Genomic DNA, 24,612 nt, shown 5'->3' on the forward strand with positions numbered 1-24,612 from the left:
AGCTGGAAAAGCCACTGACTTGTGAACAACTCCCACCAGACCTCAGGAAGCCTTTCTTGGCTCAAAGGATAAGGTACTTTCTAAAGAGCTGCAACAAAAATGTTCAAAGCAAGTCCCCTACACATGGCATCTCTCTACATAAGATTCTTATTTACAAAAGCAATAAAGGCCCAGAAGATGTGGACACGAAAAATATCACAGTTCACAATGGTTCAAAAGCACTTTCAAATGTAAAGCTTTCCACAGAAGCTAAGCCCAGCACATCAGAATTATGTACTCCATAGCTTATAACAGGGAAAGCTAAGATCTGTGATAAGGGCAGATATTAAAATAGAATTCCTAATTTATACTTTCTATCCAGATTTTAAACATGATTTGAAATGTTTAGGATGACCATTTTATGCTGCAAACATACCTTAAGAGATATATAAGCAAACACTTACTTGAAATATATAGCTTACCAGTAACTCAATAGAGAACTGTAATCCTACAGATTTCCCAGTTTTCCTAAACATCACAGGGACTGACACAAATATCTGGAATGCTGCCTTAAAGGTGCAAGAAACTCAAATATTTACAGCAATTTTTTTCATATACTACAGAATTCTCTAGCACATTGCTAAAAAAAAAATAATTTAAAGAGAAATCATTAGACAGAAATCTGAAGACAGATGTGGAACAGACAGAAGGGTGCTAAAGTAGCTAACCTGAAAGAGCAACAAAGAAAGATTAAAACAGTAAGTGACCCATGGGTCTGGAGTTTAGGGTGGATTATAGGTTTTTACAAAGGACTGTCAGAAAAGCCTCTGTTACACAATTTAACCTAGCAAGTCAGTCATGAATATTCTACTTACAAATAATAAAGCCAGGAGAATGAACAACCCTGCAAACCTCAAGAGCAAAAGTTGTCCAAGAACACAAAAAAATGGTTTTGCTCTGTCCTTTCTGTAGCTTACAGAAGTACTCCTGAATGACAAGATTTTTTAAAATTACATAGAATATAATAACTGGACATCATAGACACTCTTAAAAAAAACAAGTTTGGTTCTACTTAAGGTACTGAACTTGCATGGAAGGAAAATGTGATTTCTTGAAAATTTTTCATCCGGTCTGTGGAATGTATTCTGTATCGCTTGCTGTGCATAAAGAGGCTTGAGGGACTGTCAGCAGGTTTCATTTTCATTCATGGCTGATAAAAGATATTTTTTCATAACACTTGAAGCACTTTGGCTAATATCCAAATACAGGCCTACTTCACTTGTATGCAAATATTTTGTACTTCATATAAATCATAACTTGCTATAATTCAAATAGAAATACACAAGCACACTGTTGCTAGGCTGAGAACCTAAGGCGCTTATGCTCTGTAGGAAGGAGAATTTATGGTATATAATGCATTACAGTATTGATTTTTATTTAACTTAAAAATAAATAACGTCTATATTTTCTCTGTCAGGATGCTAGCTTTGCAACGTATCTCCAAGGAATAATGCTCTTTTTATAGCTAGGGGGATGCCTGAAGCAGCTTTCTTCTCCTGGGCACCACACACTGCTACAGCAAAAGCAGAGATGGCTATCGGTAAGGGAAACAATGCCACTACCAGAGTCAGACAGCTCACTCCATTGCTTCTTACCTCCTCTGAGCACTTGCTATGTCACTGTCCCCCTGAAAAGCACCGCAAAGACAAAGTTACACATTTAATACAAACTAATATGAAAGTATAAGAGTAAAAGCTGGTAAGAGGAATGAGAAAACACTTCACACAGAAAAAGTAGTACATATAAACACAAGATTGGTGAAAATCTATCTAATAACATGGAAGAGAAGGAGAGAGATTCTATTCAGAAGGAAAAGCCAATGTAAAAGAAGCAATCAAGATGAATCACAACTCTGAAAATTAATTTTTATTTCTCTAGGCAATAACAAGCCTTCTTCTCAACATTACCAAAGAAAATTCTAGAGGACTATGCCCTCACTTTGGTGCACACTGAATTATGTTTCCTTGATCCATTTTCTATGCAAAGTCCACATTACAACCAGCTATCACTCTCTGTTTCTTGGCATAGACTTGCCTATCATCTCTAGTTAGGCAGATTTACCCTTGCCTGTTCTCTCCCACTTTTACAAACAGGTACATATCCAGGTCATAGTATTTCAGCTTACAGTGTGCACGTGTCTGAAGTGTCAGAAAACGTCACTGTATGTAATATTATTGGACTACAAGGCAAGCCAGCTAGCTGAGGCAGAATAATGACATATAAAATAATTTCCCTCCATAGCCACAGTATTCAAACAAATGGCTCTTCAAGAGTGCAGACTAACTCCAAGGAAGCTGCAGGTACTATTTAAGGCAGCCCTCTGTAAGCTCATGCTTACAACAGTGTTCCAAGCAGCCGGTAAGTACCCCCACATGAAAAGTGTTAAGCATCCATAAATCAAGAGATGAGGGAGCAAGGACGGAGTTAGAGCAATCTTAAGAACTCAGTAGTTTCATATTCTCTATCCTAAACCAGAAAAACTGACAGCAGAATACAAGTCTGACAGTATGCAATGTCTGACAAGATGACTAAAATTAAAGTGTAAACAAAACTAAGGAAAAAAAACACTATAGGCTGAATCTTAGTTCTCAAAATAAATAATATTTGAAGTTTAAGAAGTATAGCCTTTGCATTTCCAAATGCAACAACTAATTTCATAAAATTAGTATTAAAAACAAAGTCTGTAACCAGGGAGTACTGTGTTAATACTGTTAAATGCACTTTAAATGAATAATTTCCATAATGTTAACCCAACAGCTAAATACTGCATATCCGCTAATGGCTCTATGCACAAAGCTGACCTTCTTTCTATGCATAAGAACACTGTACTTCTAAATAAGTCCCATGAGTTATATCACCAGCTAAAAATCCTGACATATTCAAGTAAAATGCATAAATAGGGCAGCAGGCGGCTAGTGCATAGCTCTTAAAAAAACGAGCTCAGAAGCTCATAACAAAATTGTAATATCTGCCAAGGTCTTTCATCTTATCCACAGCTGCTTCTTTTATACAGCAGTCCAGGGAGAACAGATTTTTCTTTGTATCTGTTGTCACAAAATGAGAGAAAGAGTATGCATGTGGCCAAGGGCCACACTAAGAAAGGCTAAGAGGAAGGAGTGGAATCAAGTCACAGGTCATGCTAATAGAGGAACTAACATTAGATGTGTCTCAGTTCACACCATGACACACCTTTCTCTGTTAGGTTGGGTACCACGGGCATTCAACAAAAATTATATGTTCTTAGAGCATCACACAAATCCCCTTCTATTTCATCCTCAGTTTAAGTAACCTCTGCTCCTGTTGCCTAGTTCCTTTCCCTTGTTACAAAGACAGATGAGCCCACCCCACCTGTGATCAAAGGTCACGGCGCACCACCACCACATGGGATACCTGGAGCCACCCCAACACCTCCTCTTGCTCCTTCTTCCACTGGAGGAGCTAGAGAAGAGACAAGGATAAGGAAGCAACAGTGTCTCTAACAACAGCTATTCTAAAATTGAAATGGAATGTAATGTTTCCATTTACAAAAACATTCTGAAGCCCAACAATCACAGTGGGACTGTTTTGCTGTCAACAATAAGCATAAAGTAAGAACAGTGAAATTGGAAAATCAATCATAGACATTAAAAGCATAAATCCAAACTGAATTCAACCTTTGTGGGCATACTCATAATGTCCCAATTAGATGATCACAGACTAATGTTTCCACAGGACTCCTACCTTATTCAGCACACTGAATAGATTTTTAAAAAATCCTCCTACCTGATTCAACCGAGTATATACTCTACGTTCATAGTCCTAGACTCTCTCCAGCATTTGATGCTATTAATTAATGCACTGCTTCATCACAGAAATGCAGCCACAATCCAGTACGCTGCAGTTAAACTGGTTCTGGAGTCCTCCAACACACAGCAACAGGAAAACTGCACCCATACTGCTCGGTGCTTCTCACACCCCAGAGGAATCAGCTCTGTCTAGTTCTTTGGATATGAACTGATCTACCTTAATGCACTAATAATCACTTAAAAACTTTTATCCAGAAAACAAACAAATGTGGAAAAAATATGAAAGTGTTGCAAGTTAGGAATTTATTTTTTTTTAAACATCCACAAAAGGTGGTGCTGAGGTATACACATAAAAGATGCACAATGCGTGAATCTTTCTAAGTAATTTCTATTACGTGCATTTGTATACCAAAATATTAAAAGACAATATATTGTTGGTGATAGAGACTTTTATCCTCTTATTCCTACCTGAAAAGAGAATCCTTACATTTAAAGCATTCCACAACTTATCAACAATTTTCACAGCAACATAAAGCCATAAACACCACACCATATGCATCGATCGGGACCAGTTCCCACAGCTAGGCACAGTATGCTCTGCATTTCTGCTTTCCAGAAATTACATATTGCACTACCACAAGCATTTCTGTAGGAGATTATTTAAATTATATTTAAGATATTAATGATACAGATCTTGAAACTTTTTTTTTTTTTGTTCACAGCTGCTTAGAAGAATAACTAAGTATTTCATTCTACACCTCTATGTATAAGAGGTTTCAGGTGATACAAGGTCTTCCACACCTGCATGCCGAGTCCAAACCACTAACGCTTACTGCTGTTTATCAACGCTGAATCACAGAAAATAATGTCTGACTTGCCAGAGCATAAAATAACCTATACATTTTAATGCTGGAAAACTGTTAAAAGGTTACCCAATGAGGTTCCAAATTACTTTCTAAATCACTAGTATTTTTCATAAAATTTCTTTTGTCTGTTCTTTTATATAAAAGTTTCTCCTTTTACCATTTCCTGAACAAAACTTCCCAATTCACTTTCCAATATGCAAAACCAAAATGAAATTGTCTGTGTATTTCAGCATGGAAAATTGTGGAAGCAATATTAAAGCTGTGAGAACATAATTCTTTAACTACAGGCAGAAATCTTTTACTCTACTTTGTTTTTAAAATAGCAGTATCTTTTCTACATGAAAGAAGGAGGTAGATTTAGATTAGATATTAGGAAAAAATTTTTACACTGAGGGTGGCAGAACACTGGAACAGGTTGCCCAGAGAGGTGGTGGATGCCCCATCCCTAGAAACGTTCAAGGCCAGGTTGGATGAGGCTCTGAGCAAACTGATCTCGTTGGAGATGTTCCTGCTCCTTGCAGGGGGGTTGGACTAGATGACCTTTGAAGGTCCCTTCCAACGGAAATCATTCTATGACTAAATGTAAGGCAGTGCCAGGCAGTGGCTGTGCCCGGGCAGGGTATCTCAGGCTTAGAATAACAGGAATAGAAAGGTAATTCCAGAAGCATCCTCCTCCTATAGTTCTGGGACAAGATGGCAAACTGCAGCAGCCTCATCACGGTAGAAGAGAGAGTGCAAGCAGTGGTTACGTTACTGTGCAACTGCTCATCTTCAAAGTTAGCTGATAAAACTAGTTTGTAACACTTCACTACATACTAAAGGAAAGATGCTGCTTACAAATGCAGTTAGTGGGTTGATTAGTGTAAGTTCATGACAAGTGCCCTGTGCTGTTAAATAACAGCACAGAAAAAGAAAGATTTAAAATATCACTTGAAAAAACAAACACTTTGCTAAACAGGAGGTTTCCCTTCCATGCACGTAAGTTCAGAAAAACATCTTGCTGAAGCAGATGGCTATTTCACTTGGATCTCTTTACTACAGAGATATAGTTGCTAGATAGCAAAGGATACGCAAAAAAAAAAAATCACAACATGCATGTATCAAATCTGCTTTATAGAAATACGAATTTTAAAAAAAACCAAAACAAAACAAAACCACCCTTACCATAACATTGCATTCAAGGATTAAATGAAAGTAACATTTTTCAGAACACCAAGCCCGGACAAATCCTGAATTATGAAGCTATTTGCCAAGGAAATGAAAGCTCTACATGAATATTTTTAATAAGCCTTTATAACCATGCTTTACAGGAAGTGTGTGCACTTTCTCTCTCTCCCTTTTCTCTGATACTGGCTTAATTCCTAAGAGCAAAGGTCCTGTTGAACGTAAAATTCATGGTTTGAAGGTTACATTATTGTAAAGATCATTTGTTACGATGTGTACCGGGAAGTGGCTCATCATGTATTGCAATTTGGTTCTCAGTGCCACAAATTTCCGTACAGCATCCAAATTATGGCTGAAAGTGGCAGCTATTTTACAGTGGTACAAGCAAATTAGTAAGTGATAAGAATTAAAACTGTCAAAATCTCCCAAGAATTCAAATCATGTTATTCATAAATTAAAGCAACTACAAGGATATTCATTATGGAAATAAAATTACTTTCTGCCAATAACATAAAATAATAAAAGTGTAAGTCACACCACTCATCTTTTGGGAGCAATTCTGACTTCCGATACATATGGACAGCACATCTTACATATGGGCAACACATCTGACTTCAATCGAGCATTCTGCTAAGAGCAGAACTTTCTCTTTTCTCCTACTCCTTACTTGAAGCATGTCCACTATAATATCATTCAGATTCATAAGCCTTACTATAAAGGGAACTTACCGGTGCTGAATTATCTTTAGCTTCCACACCAAAAACATTCCGTCGTTTCACGGTCAGCAAATCAAGATCTTTAGTATCATCATCATCATCATCTTCTTCTTCTTCAAAGAACTGCATGGAGTCTGGGTTTGGAACCTTGCTTGATACAGGAACTTCCTTTTCCTCCTCCTCCTCAGATACTTCTTTCGATTCATCCTCAGACTCACCACTCTCCTCAGCACCTTCACCGGAAGCAGAACATTCCTCAGTTTCTTTCCTTCTCTCCTTTTCCTTTGTCTTGTTAACAGAAACCTTTCCAGTGAAATTAGTTCCACATTTCTCCACCGCTTCATTGTTTATCGAGGAGATGGTATTTTCATTTTGCTCTGTCTCCTTCAAGTGATCTGTCCCATCAGCTGCCTCGTTTGCACAGAGCTGTTTCCGAACTTTTTGAAGAAATCTCACACGAGGTGCCATTGCAAGACCAAGTGATCTAAAGCATGGAATTAAACAAATAAATTAATCTGAAAGGTAGATACACAAAAGTTGACTAAACTGGAAGTTCTCATCAGTGGCTCAAATGATTCGCTTTCAATTATGGTATTGACAGATTTGACCAACACATTTACAAAACAACACTTAGCCTACAATAGACAATCCAGGTTGAAAAATACAAGTGAGCATTGGGAGAGGAAGGAAGATAAAATAACTGAGAACACTCAAGAACAGTTACAAATCCTCCCAGAAAAGAAAGCAAACAAAGAACCTGAAAAGCTGCAGACAAGAGCAAATTATCTATGCTTCACAGTAAAATACCGTGGAAGAAACACCAGTGTAATTTGGTATGGAATATACACAGATGTCACACTGATCTCTGTCAGTGTCCTTCACTGCCAGAAATGCACCCAGAACACTATCCCCACCACCTCGCGGTGATGGAAAGATTAGAAGAACAAACACCATATGGATAAATAAATGACTAATTGCAGAAAAAGCTGAGACACACACATTTCTCCCTTATAGCCAATGTCACTTGTCTGCATCTCTCTACAGCAAGGCTTTATCTTCATGGCATATGTAACCAGCAGTTACGAGTCAGCTGTAAAGAATCTGAGGTCACTTCTGTAGAACTGCTGCACAATACGACACAGGTTAGTGCTTCATTCTAATGTTATGTTACTACATTTACTAAATACACAGCATATTCCATTAGTGAACTTCTTCAGAATGTTCTGAACACATGAAAACACAGCACAGTGACTTCTTTTACTGTATAACAGATTCAGACCAAAACTTAAAATAGTCTGAAAAAGGTTAAATACTCCGAGAAGCTATTTCAAGAGAAGAAATGTGTATTACTTGCCTTGCAATATACGCTACTTCTATGTTTAACATTTAAAATACTTTCAGAGGACAGGATGAACAACCATTTGAAAACAGAAAATCAACTGAAGTCACACAAATCTGAATTAACAGGCTTTCCACATAGTCTGATTAATAACCAAAACAAACAGAGAAATTGCTTTTGCTGTCTTATTTATTTCACTAGCCAGCTTTAGTCCTCTACGTTAAGGAGTTCAAATGCATGGTACTCTACTAATAAGGAGAGCCAAGCTAATCAAGAGTTTATGGTCAGGATCAAAAGAGCAGACCAAGTAAGATTGTCACAGTTGGAATCCAATCAGTTAGAAGACCGAGATGTAGCCTTCTTTACAAAAGTAAAAGAAGCCTCCACATCGCGGTTGCAGGCCCTGGTGCTCTTGGTACCCGAGCCACCCTGACACCTGCCCAAAGGGCAACAGAGCAGAGCACAAGCAACAGAGATTTCCAGAGTGCATTAAAGACCATTTCTCCAAGTCAGCTGGATTAGCCAGCTCTGGAGGCACTCTGCTGGAACTGCTACTCATGCACATGCAAGTATACTGACTTCTAAGGCCAGTGAAGGTCAATAGCAGGCTTGGCTGCACAATGAGAAAAGGTAGTTCAAGATCTTAGAAGAATCAACAATAATGACTAAGAGACTAATGACCCTGGGCTCTGAGAGAGGAGACTGCAGCTTTTTCAGAGATCTGCATGGCAAGATCAGAAAGCTCAGAACCTTACAGAATAGTTACAGAAAGCTCAGAGAAGGATGGCTGGCTCTCACAGGTGATTCAGTGGGAGTTGCGTGACAAATGCCCAAACTCTACAGATCACTGGAGGGAATACTGAGGTCCATATAAGTAACATCATATGAGGCTGAGATTAACTAGTTAACAGCATGAGAAATACAAAATCTGGCTACAGGTGTATGAAGACTGGAAACAAATGGAAATAAGCAATTAGGAGCAGGTTTTTTAGTTGGAAGGAAACTGGGGTCTAGAAAAGGAAATACAATGGCAGTGAGAAGGTGGGCCAAGAAACAACAAAGGGATAACAAGATGTGCAAACCCTCTGCCCTGACCATGCAGTAAGGGTGAGGTCTACATCCACAGCCAGGGGGACTGGGGTGAGAGTACAGTGGGTGCTTTCCCTGGTCAGTGAGAGGACAGACAGACGTGAACAGATGGATCATGCATCATGAACCAACAGCACCTGCAGCTATCTACTGCTTTGTAACATTGATCTGTAAGCAACACTTGCAAAATCAGCAAGAAACTAAATTGTGTGTATCAGATATTTTCCAGATAACTTGGCTTCAACCTGCTTTATTTATTCTCTATGTACCAATACAGAGAAACAGAGAAAAATATGCTGCATTCCTACTTCAAGACACAACAAAATTATATTCCTTGGCAGCCCCTCAGAGCTGTGACTAACCTGTCCATCCAGCACACTCACCTGTTAAGATTTGCCCCTGGAAACTGATATATGTATGTTAGCATTTAACAAAATAAAATGCCTGAGAAGTAAAATATTTCGAATCTCTGCCTCCTCTTTACTTTTTCTCCTATCCAGGAGGCCAGACTAACTAATTATTCCTTTCCATTCCATTTTTTGTTTACATTTTCTTATGTTCTCAAAGCTGTCCTTCGTAATGCAAGCATTGAGGTTCTCCTTCACCAAACTTAAAGGCTGTTTATGTTAACACAAGGCCTGTGCAAGTCCTCCTCCAACAAATTATTCCCGATAGTAATTTGTAATGAAAGGATAGTGGAAAGAATACTAATGTACCACAGCTTAAAGGTGATGAATCTCTAGACTATATGTGTGTATATATGTATAGACATGCAAACACACTTTTCTTATTTTTTCTATAAATTGTTTTCTAGATGCATATATAATAATTTTACATAATATATAAATAACTTTTTATATTTAAAAAAAAAATTAAAAAGACTACTGCTTTTCTGCCAACTCAATCAACAGAGCTTAAGAGAATCTCAGTGCACAGACATGCAAGGCAAGAGAGCAATGGAGAAAGCCGGCAACAGTCTGACAGACTGAAATGCAAACCTGACAGGGTCATTAAGCAGCCTGTTTTCTCTGCAGGATTTTTAGTGAAGTAACATCTATCAAGCTAACAGTAAATCTCCACAGAAAGGCTGAAATACTTTTTGGAGAATACACACAGAAGGCAAAGGGAAGAAAGGATTCTTATTCCAGGCTTTGCCATGAGTTTGCGCACGGAATGTAAACTGAGGTTGCTCTGGAATGCAGAATTCAAACGTACCAGACTTTGAAGGCCTTTCAGATAAATTAAGATGACTGATCCACTGAATCAGTGGACGTGCACTGAACTGAAATACACCTCGCAGTCTCCTGGGTTTAAGCAGACTAGCAGTCTGGAGAGTGGGGAAGAAGAGTGCCAACAAACTGTTCACTTAGAGCAGAATCCTGAAATTACATCACAGATTTACTATCTTCTGACTTTTTGATTACGCTTCCATATATTTCACTCTCTTGATTAAACCTCTCCTACTCTCTCCAAACAACTGTCTGGTTTCTTCCATTTTAATACAGGAATGACTTACTAGTAACTTTGCAAAGCTGAGATTAGAATTGACTTTGACGAAGGACCAAATTCTGGCACAAAGGCTTGAGAAAAACAGAACTGGACTACTCTGTCCACGTCAATATCAATACTAGACGGCACACCATGCCGAAATCCAGAAAGAGATGCTTTGAGATTCCAAAACTTCAGCATTACTGGCATGTGTCAGTTTCTTAACATACTGGTTAAATATGTGTGGTCATCCCTTAGTCCTGACCTGCTGCCACTACCCTTTACATTCAGCACAGTAAGACCTACGATAAGGTTTTAAAGATGCTGAAAACTCGCACAGGTGAAGGGGGCAGGCAATGCATGTAGGGAAATTTTTCAAGTTTTTGCTAATTCTCCTTTTTAAAAATTTCTCAGTCCATAAAGTGAGAAAGTATCTTCTATAATATGCTTATGTACCTTAAAAAACATAATCATGTTAACTGCAGCACAGCACAGGAAGACCAGGTGTTCTACAGTCTAATAATTTGTCACATTTTAGTTCATTATGCCACGTGCCAACAAGTTTGAAGACTTAAGTCTTTTCTGTATGAAATTCCAGAGTTGTAAAATTAATTTACCATGCATCTTTGAGCACCCTTCCTGCTCCCTTCTGACTAGTCTATGTCCCATGAGATTATTCAAAAACTTCACATCTTAAAACAATCTCAGATAGTTGTCATCTGTAAAGTCAAACTGTCAAAATTAATTTCCCTCCCATACAAAATGTGGAACGGTTCACATATAAGTACAAAAATAGACACAGTAAAATAGATGCTATTCAGTCCAGTGCAGATGTTTCATCTTTACTAAGTGCACTGAATCTTCTGAGCAGTAATTTATGTCCAAGGAGCAATGTCCCAATCACATTCAAAATGAGACTGCAATGTATCATCTTTAGATACTCCAATTTCTTTTTAAATAATACACCTTACAGGTTGGCATTTAGCAAGGAGACTGAAGGGCAAATCTGGAAAAAAGAACAACAAAAAAACCCACCAAGACCTATTGTTCTCAATCCTTTTACTTCGCAAGTTTTGTCTTCAATATAGCAAATGTACCTTCTGCTGTACGAGTTATTTCTCTCTGTAGAGATATATTGTTTTTACGTTTAATTTCTATTTAGAATGCCTTTCAAAACAGCTATTTAAAGCTATTACATACTGCAAAACGTTTCACTACACAGTTTTTGCTTTCCAAGTTGATCATACTTACAGGGCATATTCTGCTAGAGGCAATTTGAAAACATCAAATACTTCCTTATTCTTCATTAAGTAAACTGAACGCAAGTAGGATACAAAACACTGGAAGAAAAATAAAAGTATTTTAACAAAAAAATAAACCATTCATCAACACATAAAATTAACATTATACTGTTGCTCTAAACACAAAATAGAATACCACTATTAAATTCTCTAACATCAATTTTAGACTGAAATTCTTTTACCCAATACCCATTAGCCAAAATTTATCAGTACTACAAAAGTGATGTCCTTCAAGAATTCAAATATTTCATTAAATGCACATGAATTGGCTGAATTTCCCAAAGGCAGGTCATGTTATTTTTGCTAGAAAGAAAATACGGCAAATTAGGCAGGAGGAGACATCACGGATTCAATTTGTTTTTCTCCCAGCTTTTCTGAATGTTGCTATGCTATTCTGACTTCTGCATGAGGTGGAAGCAAGAACCAACTGTGTTGCTATCAATCTGAGGTGCCCTGACTATCTCAGCCACTAAGAGAAAGTGATTGAACTCAATGTAGTTGCCTTTCACTGTGGCCTAGGACAATTCATATTACCTTGCCTTTGCCATCAGCTCATCACATACTTGCAGTCAATGAATGCAACCCAGCTGAACAACATAAATTCACTATACAACATTTACTAAGACCAGTTCAAGGTTGAAGTTTCAATTAATCCCAGAATTTCACCAAGAAAACTGGAAGCACAGTATAACAGAATAACTTAATCTTGTGTTGTATTTTCCCTCCATCCTTCACAAAAGGAAAAATTCTTATTCTTCTCATGTTTCTTTCTTTTACATAGTCTATTTCTGCCTATCAGCCGCAGTATAAATACTGAAATATTTTAAGTATTAGAAAAGGTCCTTGGATTTCTGCTGTTTGTAACCTAATTGCTAACACATGCCAAAATTCCCATCATGAGGCTTAAACCAGCAAACACTAGCAACAACAGCAAATTAAGCTCATGGGGTTATATTCAAGCACACTACAATCACACCCTTGTTCAGTTATGTACAGGCATCTATTAGAGAAAATTATTGTACTACTAATTCACATGGAATTTTAAAAAAATAAAATAAATTAAAAAAAAAAAAATCTATTTCTTGTTATCCTGAGACAGAGGTTTAGGAGTTAACAGTTAGGAGGACTGATCTCTTACGGGGATTCCTTAAATGCGTATTAGAGAAAAAACATTTCCAAAGGTGAAAAAAGAGATGAGACAGTAAACTAGGTAATATCATAAAGTCACACTTTTCCCCTTGGCAAACTGAAATAACAACTATTAATTGTAAGATATGTAAAGCTAAGAGATACTGAGTCAGCAATGCACGCTGGCAGCCCAGAAGGTGAACCACATCCTGGGCTGCATCAAGAGGAGCATGGCCAGCAGGTCGAGGGAGGTGATTCCGCCTCTCTACTCTGCTCTCGTGAGACTCCACCTGGAGTACTGCACCCAGTACTTATGTTGGAGCCTCCAACATAAGAAGGACATGGACCTGTTGGAGAGGGTCCAGAGGAGGGCCACAAAGATTATAAGAGGGCTGGAGCACGTCTCCTATAAAGACAGGCTAAGAGAGTTGGGGCTGTTCAGCCTGGAGAAGAGAGGGCTCCGGGGAGACCTTGTAGCGATCTTCCAGTACCTAAAGGGGGCCTACAGGAAAGATGGGGAAAAACTTTTCAGTAGGGTCTGCTGTGAAAGAACAAGGGGTCATGGTTTTAAAATAGAAGGAAGTAGATTCAGACAAGACATAATGAGAATTTTTTTTACACTGAGGGTGGTAGAACACTGGAACAGGTTGCCCAGAGAGGTGGTGGATGCCCCATCCCTGGAAACATTCAAGGCCAGGTTGGATGGGGCTCTGAGCAACCTGATCTGGTTGAAGATGTCCCTGCTCCTTGCAGAGGGGTTCGTCTAGATGACCTTTAAAAGGTCTCTTCCAACCTAAACCATTCTATGATTCTATATACTTTTCAAGTCACTCAACATGTCACTACAGAAGTAAACTTTCATTTGCTTATTTTTGCAAATGCTAAGTTTTTGAGTAAAGTTTCTGGTCCGGATTATGTCTTTCAATTAATTTTAGCAGTGGAAAGTGCTAGCACAATCCATTCAGCTGCTACCAAGAACGAGCTGTGGAATAAAACACTTGTTTGCTCACAACATTAATCATTTTACAAAGATATCTAGAATCTTTAGGAAAATGCTTAACATTTGACAGATCTCATTAATCTACTGGTGTCTAGCAAGCAGTGACAAAAATAAATGACAGAGCTTCTTTTTTCTCTGCAGTGACAGATAAAAAAAAAAAAAAAAAAAAAAAGAGGGTTCAACAAGAAGTATCTTTTCTCTGAATCTGGGAGTTGCAGATCTGAAGATCTGCATGAGTCACTACATGCCAGGGTGGAAATCTCGTTCTGCCTTTTGGATAACCTATAAAGCCATCCACTTACTTTACTAGTATGTCTCTGGTACACGTGGTCTAGAAATTAATAAATGATAGCTAAAGGGCAGAAAGAACGCACCTGTTGCACACATATCAAGTCCTACAATAACTATGAATGAACCACCAAGCAAATCGCAATGTGCTAACTCACATCTATCAGCTGTCAGCAGGGTTCAGCCCAGTGAGACTCAAAACAGTTTTTCAAGTTTGTCATGGACTGTATGCAAGGCTATACTGCTCTATGTTCAAAGAAATGGGCATCTAATTAGGGTAAGAGGCTTCAAAGATCATTCAGTAGTAACACAATGATGACTTAAGTCTTCAGCTGACCTCATCCAGTGCAAACACTTCCAGCAAAAGATACTCCCTGCTCCAAGAACTTATATCCAAACTAGAAAAGTTAGATATAGCATAGAAGAGCTGTTCAACTTTATAAGAAGAGAAACAAAGTACAGAAAGAGAAAATTACTTCTTTGATTTTTATTTAGTTTCTCTACCTTCACTTCAACCTCCTTCTAAAATACTGTCATGTCTCTTGGGTTTCATTAAATACCCCTAAGACTTGGTCACTCTGCGCATGCACACTGGAAAACAAGTTTAGTCAGTCTGAACTTTTTTCCTGCTCTTCCATCAATTGCTTTTGTTCACTGCTATTTTTAGCAATTTGATATCATTTCCAGGGTTGTTTTTTTTAATAAATGAACATTACAAAATTATTATATGAATTCATTTATACCATTATAGAAAATATTAATGTTGGGCATCAGAAACATATCACAGCTCTATTACAATAGTAGCTAAATGCCCTCCAAACCACCTGAGATTATTGTACAAGTACTAGAAATGCATAAGGCCACAAGTACTATACTCTACTGATTTGCTACATTTAAATTTTGATTTACAGATGTATTTCTTGGATAATTGTTTTAAATATTAAAACACACGATTCACTGCTGTTTTGACAGAATTCGAGTATTGTGTTCAGTTTTGGGCCCCTCACTACAAGAAAGACATTGAAGCCCTGGAACGTGTCCAGAGAAGGGCAACAAAGCTGATGAGGGGTCTGGAGCACAAGTCTTATGAGGAGCAGCTGATAGAGTTGGGATTGTTTAGTCTGGAGAAGAGGAGGCTCAGGGGAGATCTCATTGCACTCTATAGCTTCCTGAAGGCAGGTTGTGATGAACAGGGGTTTGGCCTCTTCTCCCAGGCAACAAGCAGGACCCGAGGAAATGGCCACAAGTTGTACCAGAGGAGGTTTAGATTGGATGTGAGGAAAAACTTTTTCTCTCAAAGAGTGGTCAGGCACTGGAATGGCCTGCCCAGGGAGGTGGTGGAGTCGCCGTCCCTGGCATTGTTCAAGAGGCAGCTTGATGAGGAGCTACAAGATATGGTTTAGTAGCTGTGGCAGCAATGGTAGTGGGAAGACGGTTGGACTAGATGATCTTATAGGTCCCATTCAACCATGTGATTCTATGATTCTAAGTAAAAAGGTGTGACTGAAATCTCAGGCTGTAATAGCCTGCACATCCCTCTGGGTGCGATGAAGAATTTAATGGACAGACTTCACTTCAGCGTCCCAGTACCCTCTCCACAGTAACATTCAAACTAGCAAGAAAAATACATTACTTTTTTAAACTGTTTTTCAGAACTGGATGAACTGACATATTAAACATTGAAATTAAAAGAAATACCAAAAGGCAGTATCAGTCTGTAAGAGGAATTGTGAAATTTTCAAAGGAGCCCAAATTTGATTCACCCTCTCTCTTTCCAGCACAGGAACCATGTCCTATCAAATGACCCATGAAGTTTATTGAAGCAATCAAGAATTTTCTTTTTTCTTTTTCCTTTTTCTTTCTTTCCTTAAACAAAGTAAAAGCATCTTGAAGTAAAACAACAGGCTTAGAGGATGCAATCACTTAGACCTCATGTCCTCAACACAGTAAACTACATCCTACGTGAACTTCTGTGCATAGCTATGCTGTTTCACAGATATCTGATTCGTTCAGGTAGGGAATTTATTTCTTACAAACGTCAAGAATTTGGCAGCTTGCAACAGACAGGCTAGACAGCACAACACTCGTGTCTTTGAGAAATCCAGCATTCCAGATAAGGATCCAAGGTCAGGATTTCATTTGCCTTATTTTTATTGCTTTATTCACATTGATATGTAAGACTACTAGGGCATATTTGCATAGTACATCTGAACACTCATACTTAAGTCTTATTAAGGAGGGACACTTCTATGCTAAACCACTTCTCTGTACTTCAGGATTTTCAAAAACTGAACATATATACAGTCTGTCTGCAAGATGGCACTGCATTGCTACCCACAAATGAAAAATGGCAACAAAAATGGTTTGAAAGGATAATTAAATGGTAATTAAAACTATTTCAAAATTAATTTAAGTTTTTATCTGTAACACTGACAGGCAGCCCCTGTTTGATTTTACTCATGTTGTTTTTAAATTTCATCATTATTTTCTTTTGCCTAATTCAGAATGATCTTTCTCTGTCTTTTAAGAGATCTTAAAAAGTCAAAGCCAGAAACAGAGAGGTTTGTTAGTATTTTAATTCCAAGATGATGCTGGCTTCCTCCTACTCTTGTCCTCCCCCAACCAGCTGCTTTGTCACTTCTGATACAAATTGGTGTAACTGCAACTTCCTGCGGCAGTTGCAGATGATCATAATACGTCACCAGTACATCTAGCCTGTGCAACGTTAGGATGAAGCTTGCACTGGCATTCTACTACATGCTCTACTGGCATTCTACTTTTTGCACTGCAAAAACCTGGGATATCTAAATGCCCAAAACAGTTTTTAAAGTAATCCCTTGAACACTGCCTTAGATTTTTTATTCAAAAAGCTCCCACTGACTTCCTCAGGCACTTTGATTTAAGACCCCTTGTTCAGGGAAGTAAGAATGACGTTCCTCTGACCCACTAAGCGTCTCTACTGCAGGCATCCAAGCTAGGTCACATCACACAAGCTACCTCTGCAGTGCAAAGAAACCGCCATTCATCCATCCCCAAGGGTTTTTAAGTATCTATGTCAGAATCATCCTAGAAGTGCCTATTCCTCTCTATCAGCTAGTCTCAGGCAGACTAGCTCACACAGGACATCTAAAGTTAGGTGAGATTAACCTTACCTTAAGAGTTTCAAATAGAGCAACTTGCCTCATTTTACATTCGAGTTCAGCAGAGAGGCTACAACTCTCAGTCTGTCTTTAAGCATTCATGATCCCCTTTACATTTTACCCCATCACTCAGGATTACCAGAATATCTTCAGGTGTCATCAGTCCTCACACTAGCTTAGATAAACAAAAAAAGTTATGTACACTAATCCAGAGTTTCTGTAATCTTTTCCTTAAATAGAACTTGTATTTCTCAGGCTTTCACATTTATGGATTTTTGATAATTTGGCCTTTGGTAATGCTCTTTAAATCCGACCTATGTATTAAAAAAAAAATTAAAAAAAAAAAAAGAAAAGTGACCAGAGATATTTTCTTTTTTTTTTCCTTCTAATCATCTTGTTCCCCTGCATCTCAATTTGAACTCCTGATTTTGCAGAGTTTGGAAGACATTTGGTACAACTACAGAATTCATAGGCTCATGATATCCACACTGTTCAAAAACAAACAAACAAGCGAACCAAACTCAGAAAACCAATGCACTGCAGTGCTTCAATAAAACAAGTAGTAAGCTCTATTCCAAAGAGTTCAAGGCCTAAAGATACTACAAAATCAGGGAAAGGTCAGTAAATGTGTCTAGTGATGGGAAGAAGAGGTAGTGTGATGCCCAGAAAAGTTTCACAGGCTATCTTCCATGAAAGTGTTATTCCAACAGCCGTTCTATTTGACCAGCTTGCCTCGAGAACTATAGTGCAGCAGATGACTTACCCTTTGAGCTTTGTCTTTTAACTCCTGATCTTGAGCTAAGAAAGCTTGCATCCTCTTTTGGATGTCTGTAAGTTTTTCAGGATTAATTCTAATTTAAAAAAAAAAAAAAAGTGTAAGCAAGCTTTAATTATTAGAACATGCAAAAATAAGCACCTATTAAGTTCTCAGGAGCACCTTCACATCTTTTGCATTGCTTTCATATGCATAGAGCTGAAAAAGCTCAGAATGGAACCATATTAAGGATGAAGCGTACACTCCTCAAACAAATAATATAGAAAAGACAAATGAGAGTTAAGACTTTTTATCCAGAGACAGTTTTCAGTGAAGGCAGTGAAACTTCTTCCAAAGTGAAGTCAAAATCAGGAGTAAAGAACTTCTTGAATTTATAGAAACACTGAGAAAAAAAAATATAGAAGCAGCATAATGAATTATAGTACTACTTTATACTGAGACAGTAGTCTTCATAAGGAAATCCTCAGCATTTCTGAAAGCTTAAACAAGATCCACTGCCCTGGGAACACCGAAATTTAAGTAGTTCTTTCTTACAGCCAGATGAGCAAAAATAAAGGACATTGTGATTAAATAGATTTAAGAACTCAACATATTGATCAGGTGAATAAAGAACAGTGACTGTATTACAGAAAATGTCATTAAACCTAGCAAGAAGTTACACAAGTCCTCTCCCATACTCCGGATTTTTACATCTATTCCAGTGATAGCAACACTATTCCAGGTTTATTTGCCCAGATCTTATCTCCTTCTGGTTTTGATGTGCTAGTGTCACTCAAGTCCCTCATACGACCTACCAAATGTGGTAGGAGGGCAGCCCTCAAGTAGAGGTCAAAAAAGATGCACAATTACTGGATTTCTTAACTCGGTTCTTGCTGCTGTGTGCAATGTCATCCCGTATCATACAATAAAACATAGCCTTTGCTTTGAAGGAGGAAAAAAAAAGTATCAAAATAACGCTTCTTCACATAGCACTATCTCAGTCTAGAAAACATGACTGATTAAAAAACATTTTATAGTCACTTTCTGTAACATAAGCCACTATGATTATCAATTATTCTTAGTAAATATGAAAGTAGCAATCAAGCAAGGGGTCGAAGAGAATCACCAAAGAATACTTTCAATATATAAAAAGACATGAAGTTTTATCCCCTCACCATTTCAATTTCTAATCTCTGTCAGATACAGCCAGTGGAAGGCTGTAGCGAATACAAAAGCTATTTAGCTACAGATTTAGTGAAAGATCAAAAAGCCGAGTTCCAGGTTCAAGCCAGCAAATAAATTACTCTGAAAATGTAAAGACATAAGAGAGAAAAGAAGAGGCATGAAAAATTCAGTGGGACACAAACTGACCAACAAGTCTTTGAAATGCAATGCAGGATGGAATGCACACAAGATATCAAAGACATAAAGTAAACAGAGAGAAGGCTCTTCTAGATTTAATTCTATAAAGCAAGACTGAGAAGGTGACAAAAAAATATTCATGATCCTAAAAAAGGAAAAATGGCAGAACAGCAAAATAAAAGCAGTGGTTTGCTCAATATCAAATAGTATAAGAAGGTACAAACATAAAGTATACTACCTCATTGCAGAGGAAAGACAGAACGAAGAGTAAAAAGCCTGGCTACATGAAATGAACATGGTTACAACAACCTGACCTGAAACTCAGGAAGAAAGCCTAAAGTAGATTTGAAGACAAGTATAAAAATAGCACAAGTACACTGGGATAAAATAAGAATTACAAGTACAAAATGAGATACTGAAAGTAAAGAAGGGATAGCATGAATACAACAACAACAAAAATTAACATGAACACCAGTAGTAAGACAGTCTAGAAGCATTGGATTGCTGTTAAGGTATGGGAAAGCTACTAAGAAACGACCTCAAGGCACCTGAATTGCCCAGTGCCTTTTTTCCCTTGTTTTCAGTTTAAGTGGCAGCTGCAATCGGACAGCTAACAGCTACAGCGCAGTCCAAGCTCACACCAGAATCGCAAATCAGGGGATAAAAGGTACTTAGATAAATCAGTTGGGTCAAAAGAAATTTGCTCCACAGCAACTAGAGAGAAAGTCAAAGCACTCTGAATCATCATTGTATCTATTCTTAAGAACTCATCTGAGATAGATAAAAATCTATGAGACAGCACAGGTAAATATACTGCGGGGGGGGGAGGGGGAATTAAAAAAAAAAAGCTAAGTCAAACTATTAACTTTTCTTTATATTGAAAAAAGCAATTTGTAAGCATCTAAAGAAAACAAGCAAACATACAATGGCCAACATAGCTTAGTCAGAAGCAAAACACAACTAATCACATTGATTATGCTTCATGACAGGATTAGCAGGCTTCAAGATGAAGAAGAAACAGCAGATGTCATATTTGATGTCAGTAAAGCATCTGGGAGTTGCACATTCTCGTAAGTGACAGAAACATGGTCTACATTAAATATTTAAGTAAATGCAAAACTGGCCTTGGAGCTGTACTCAAAGAGTAGTCAGAACTGTCAACTACTCACTGTTGTCACTGTCAAACTCAAAATGCATACCAAGTTCCAATTCTCACCTAGGCCTGCTATTACTCATTATTTTCTATGATTTGATTACTGTAGGAATACAGTAGACAATACATCATTTGGGCTCTAAGCATAAAGGCCAATAATCTTGGACACAATGTAACAACATTTTGTTGACGGCACATAAATGTTAGCTTGAGTGATTTGGTTGAAACTTGCAAGAAAAGGGTTTGAAAAATACAGAAAACACAAGATACTTGACAGTTAAAAGTAAGGCAGGATAACATGGGGTAAATCCAAGCAATGTCAACCAAGAATCTGGTGCCCCAAGCACATTTTGAGGTTATGTGTTTGTTAATAAATGAGTAAATTTGCAACACTGAATATTAAAAAGAGTTGTAATACTGGATTATCTCCTCTCCAACACTGTATCATGACAGCCGCCCACTGTCTCATGCTGTGCTTTCAAAAATAAGAAAGTTGGTCACTGTTAAATTGGATTTCAGTTTTAATGAGTTTGCATGTTCTTTCCTTCTGAGCAAATAAAACTCTTTACAATAATTATATACCTGTGACTATTTGGAGGGAGAGACAAACCTAAAATCTAAACACGTAAATGAATTATTGTAATTTATAAGCTTGTCTGAATAGCTAAGAACCAGTGAACTAGAACCAATTATGCAAAGACTAGAAGGGGATTTTATGACATTGTCTGTCATTTTAACTAGACTGTTTCTTTCTTTTCTTACCCTGTGAGTACAAATCTTCCATTTAAGGAGCAGCACAACTTTTTGAAACTGCTGTTTTGCCTAGCAGTTGCATAAATGGCCACACCTGACTGTGCCACGATACAAATACGAACTCAGCTTGCTTGGTCTTACGAACTGATCAGACAGCACTCTCCAAATTCCCTGGTCAGTACGCACTGTGCTTTCCTCTCATTTCCCCTGTTTTTAACACCAGGATACAAGCACTGCTTTAAATAGATACTCTCTCTTCCCCATCTTCTCCAAAGTGAAATTTAAACAAAAAAGTTCAACAACCACCAAAAAGATCCTGCTGCCACGATGTAGCAAAACAGTTTCCATACTCCATCTAGCTTCCAATCAGCAGCAGGTTTTGCTCTGCGCTCTCAGCCTGGAACCTGGCTCCCTATGGTTACAGGGGATGACCTGGAAGGCCGGAGAGAGGAGGAAGAGCTGAGACCTGAAGAAGACTGTTCAGAGTTGCCAGCCTCATTCACGTACAGGTGCATAACCACACTGATTAGTGACAATTTCTTACCATCCTTCATTACTCTAGAATTCAAAGAATATAGTATAGTTAATTTTGAGCAGACCTGGAGGTCTCTAGTGTGTAACATGACCTTTTAGCACATCTTCTATTTCCTGTTCTTCAGTTAACTGATTAAGAAAGATCACAATAAACTGAAGAAATAGTCTATTACTAAAGACGAGACAGGTAAGAGAAACAAGAATTATAGAAGATATTTAAAAAATGGTATTTGCTTAATCTGCAAAATAAAAGAAGAGAAAGAGACAGCATGATAATGTTCAATTACATTAAAAGTAGTTGTAAAAAGTAAGAGAATACATAGTTTTACATATGTTCTTAGCACGAGACAAAATAAATATTTCACTTAAATTACTTAAAAAGCTTATCAGACAACTGAAAAAAAAAATTAATAGCAGGAACTGTGGAGTATAGATGAGATCACTTGGGGAAATTGTGAAGCTAGACTTGTGAACTGGCAAGCTAGAAAAGCATCTGATAAGAATCATTTGTGCAGCTGATCCAGCTTTTGGGAACAGGGTAACCTCTCAAGGTCTTTTCCTTCTACAACACTACCAAAAACTCCCTTGCTTGTCCAGCTCCAGGCAATTCAAGCACTTTACTCCATCAGTATCATCAAAGACTCATCACACCTTTTTCCTGTAGAAAGAAGGCTGAGTAAGACAAGCCATTAGTCACTTACTTGATTTCACTGATAGGTACTTTCCTCTGTGCCAGCTGTTCCACCATGCCTTTCTCTTCTGAGGGAAGCAACACTAACAAAGCTTCACCACCTTCTTTGTACCTGATCAGGGAAAAGAGACAGAAAAGAGATCTCAAGCAAACATGCAAAAAATACAATTTTTTGTTTATGTTTTCAATAACCAATGAGAATTTACATTTGCTTCCTTATAAGCAGCCTAAAGAGCAGACAAAAATTCTCACTTTACAAAGGGAAAAGAAAAGGCAAACTAGTGAAGTGATTTGTCAATATCTCCACTTGAGCTGATTTCAAAACTACACTTAGAGCCCTAAATTTCTGGGACTAAGACACAGATTCAGATCAGTGGATCTTCTCTACACTAGATCAGAAATACTTCTGTAGTAATCAAATGGCACTTGATCAAAGCTTACAATACTAGAAGATCTAGCTACTTGCATTCATCCTTTACCAATAGGCAAGTCTTTACACCTGTTAACAACTGATGCTCCCTTGCACATCCTGCAAGTGAAAGAAGGTAAAAGCTAGGAAAGGGTAAGTGCCTTGATCCCAAACAACTCGTACTTGCATGTTCAATAAAGGCTACTTTTCTAAAACATCACAGAGGCATCATTGAAAGAAAAGCATAAAACCAGGAGTTCTTTCATTTATAGAAGCAGGGGTTTTTTGGGGGGGGGGAGGGGGGGAGGAAATCAGACTGATCCCATAAGAATATATCTAGTATTCACACTTCAATGCACTTAACAGCTGTATCAAATGTAGATGACTTGGTAATTACTCAAGATACACAGTTGGCAAAGAAATAAAAACTCTTTTATTCTTGAAGCATCTTCATGTTCACTTTGTTTTTGTGTAAGAAAATGTCAGTTCCTACTTTTGGCAAACTCAGCAACTTGAGGACATTTGTAGAGAAAGAAATACTCGACACCATTAGTAAACAAACAAGACGATGGGTTTAAGTCCTACTGACAAAGTAGTAATGATGAGTTAGCCTATCTGCACTATCTACATCCGTATCTATTGTAACACGTGTATTATTAATTCATTCACAAATAGTTCTTAACAGTACAGATTGATAGGAAAATATTGCATAGAGTTCTCCATTATATAAAAAAACACCAAACTAAATTTCAGAAATATGCCGTAATTGGACAGAATCGAACTCACAGTCAACTGACGAGAGCAATGTGCAGGTCAAAGCAAAATAAGAGAGTGGTAAGTCACTATGTAAAGCAGCTCTAACTGCCAAGAGCTCCTCACAGGGAAGTCTCCAGGCAGCAGCAGATTTTAAGCCTATACATAGCTATGACTACAAGTATTCCATTTATTTGAAACAGAAAATATTCATCGCATTATTTTTCAAGTGTCATTTTATATCAAATTATTTACTGCCTTAACAGGCCTTTAGTTTGGTTCCTACTCCAGCCATATTTGTCTCTTTTTCCTACACTGGTAACTTTTCATCCATCTTAAGCATATCTGGCTTGTGCTTTGTGTTTTCCATATGGAAACTTAACTGTTTCTGCTATCTCTGTTCCACTCAGTCTGTTGCCCTTTCAGAAGTCTTCAGCTTCTGCTACTCTATCATACATTCTCCTGTTGGGTCTTTATGCCAATTGCATTCACTCTTCTCCATGAAGAGAACCATCAAGGGAAGGATTCTATATAAAAGGTATGAACTGTCAGGAGAAGGGTGGGAGACGTTACCAGCTTGTCTTTGGGTCAGAGACCACAGAAAACAAGACTATGCCAGGGTAGGTCACATATCTTTCCAATAAAAGCTCAGCAATGACAGAAGAAAACACCAGTGTTTGTGCACAGAAAAGGGGACATAAGTGCTTTTTAAGCAAGTATTAGTCAAGACTCCTTGGCTTAAGAGAGCTTTTAAGGTGGAGGCAAGAGAGCACAGAAGGATCTTCTCAGGCACACCAAACAAGATTCATGCCATTAACTGACAAAAATCATTTCAGATGGAATACAGGGAGCCCACATTT

General features: G+C 37.9%; 1 protein-coding gene across 1 annotated transcript in view; it reads right to left on the reverse strand.

Moving 5' to 3' along the window:
- Positions 1-24,612, reverse strand: part of DDX10 (DEAD-box helicase 10) — a 172,152-nt gene that overhangs the window by 121,005 nt on the left and 26,535 nt on the right. The window contains exons 10-13 of the mRNA XM_086739555.1: positions 22,601-22,702; positions 18,107-18,194; positions 11,738-11,826; positions 6,583-7,054 (exon numbers count right to left, since the gene is read on the reverse strand). Of these exons, the coding sequence (XP_086595681.1) occupies positions 6,583-7,054; positions 11,738-11,826; positions 18,107-18,194; positions 22,601-22,702 (751 nt within the window). The remainder of the gene's footprint in view (positions 1-6,582; positions 7,055-11,737; positions 11,827-18,106; positions 18,195-22,600; positions 22,703-24,612) is intronic.

Source organism: Chlamydotis macqueenii, chromosome 1 (genome assembly GCF_036417535.1).
Source record: "Chlamydotis macqueenii isolate bChlMac1 chromosome 1, bChlMac1.mat, whole genome shotgun sequence".
In the NCBI taxonomy this organism is placed as follows: domain Eukaryota; kingdom Metazoa; phylum Chordata; class Aves; order Otidiformes; family Otididae; genus Chlamydotis; species Chlamydotis macqueenii.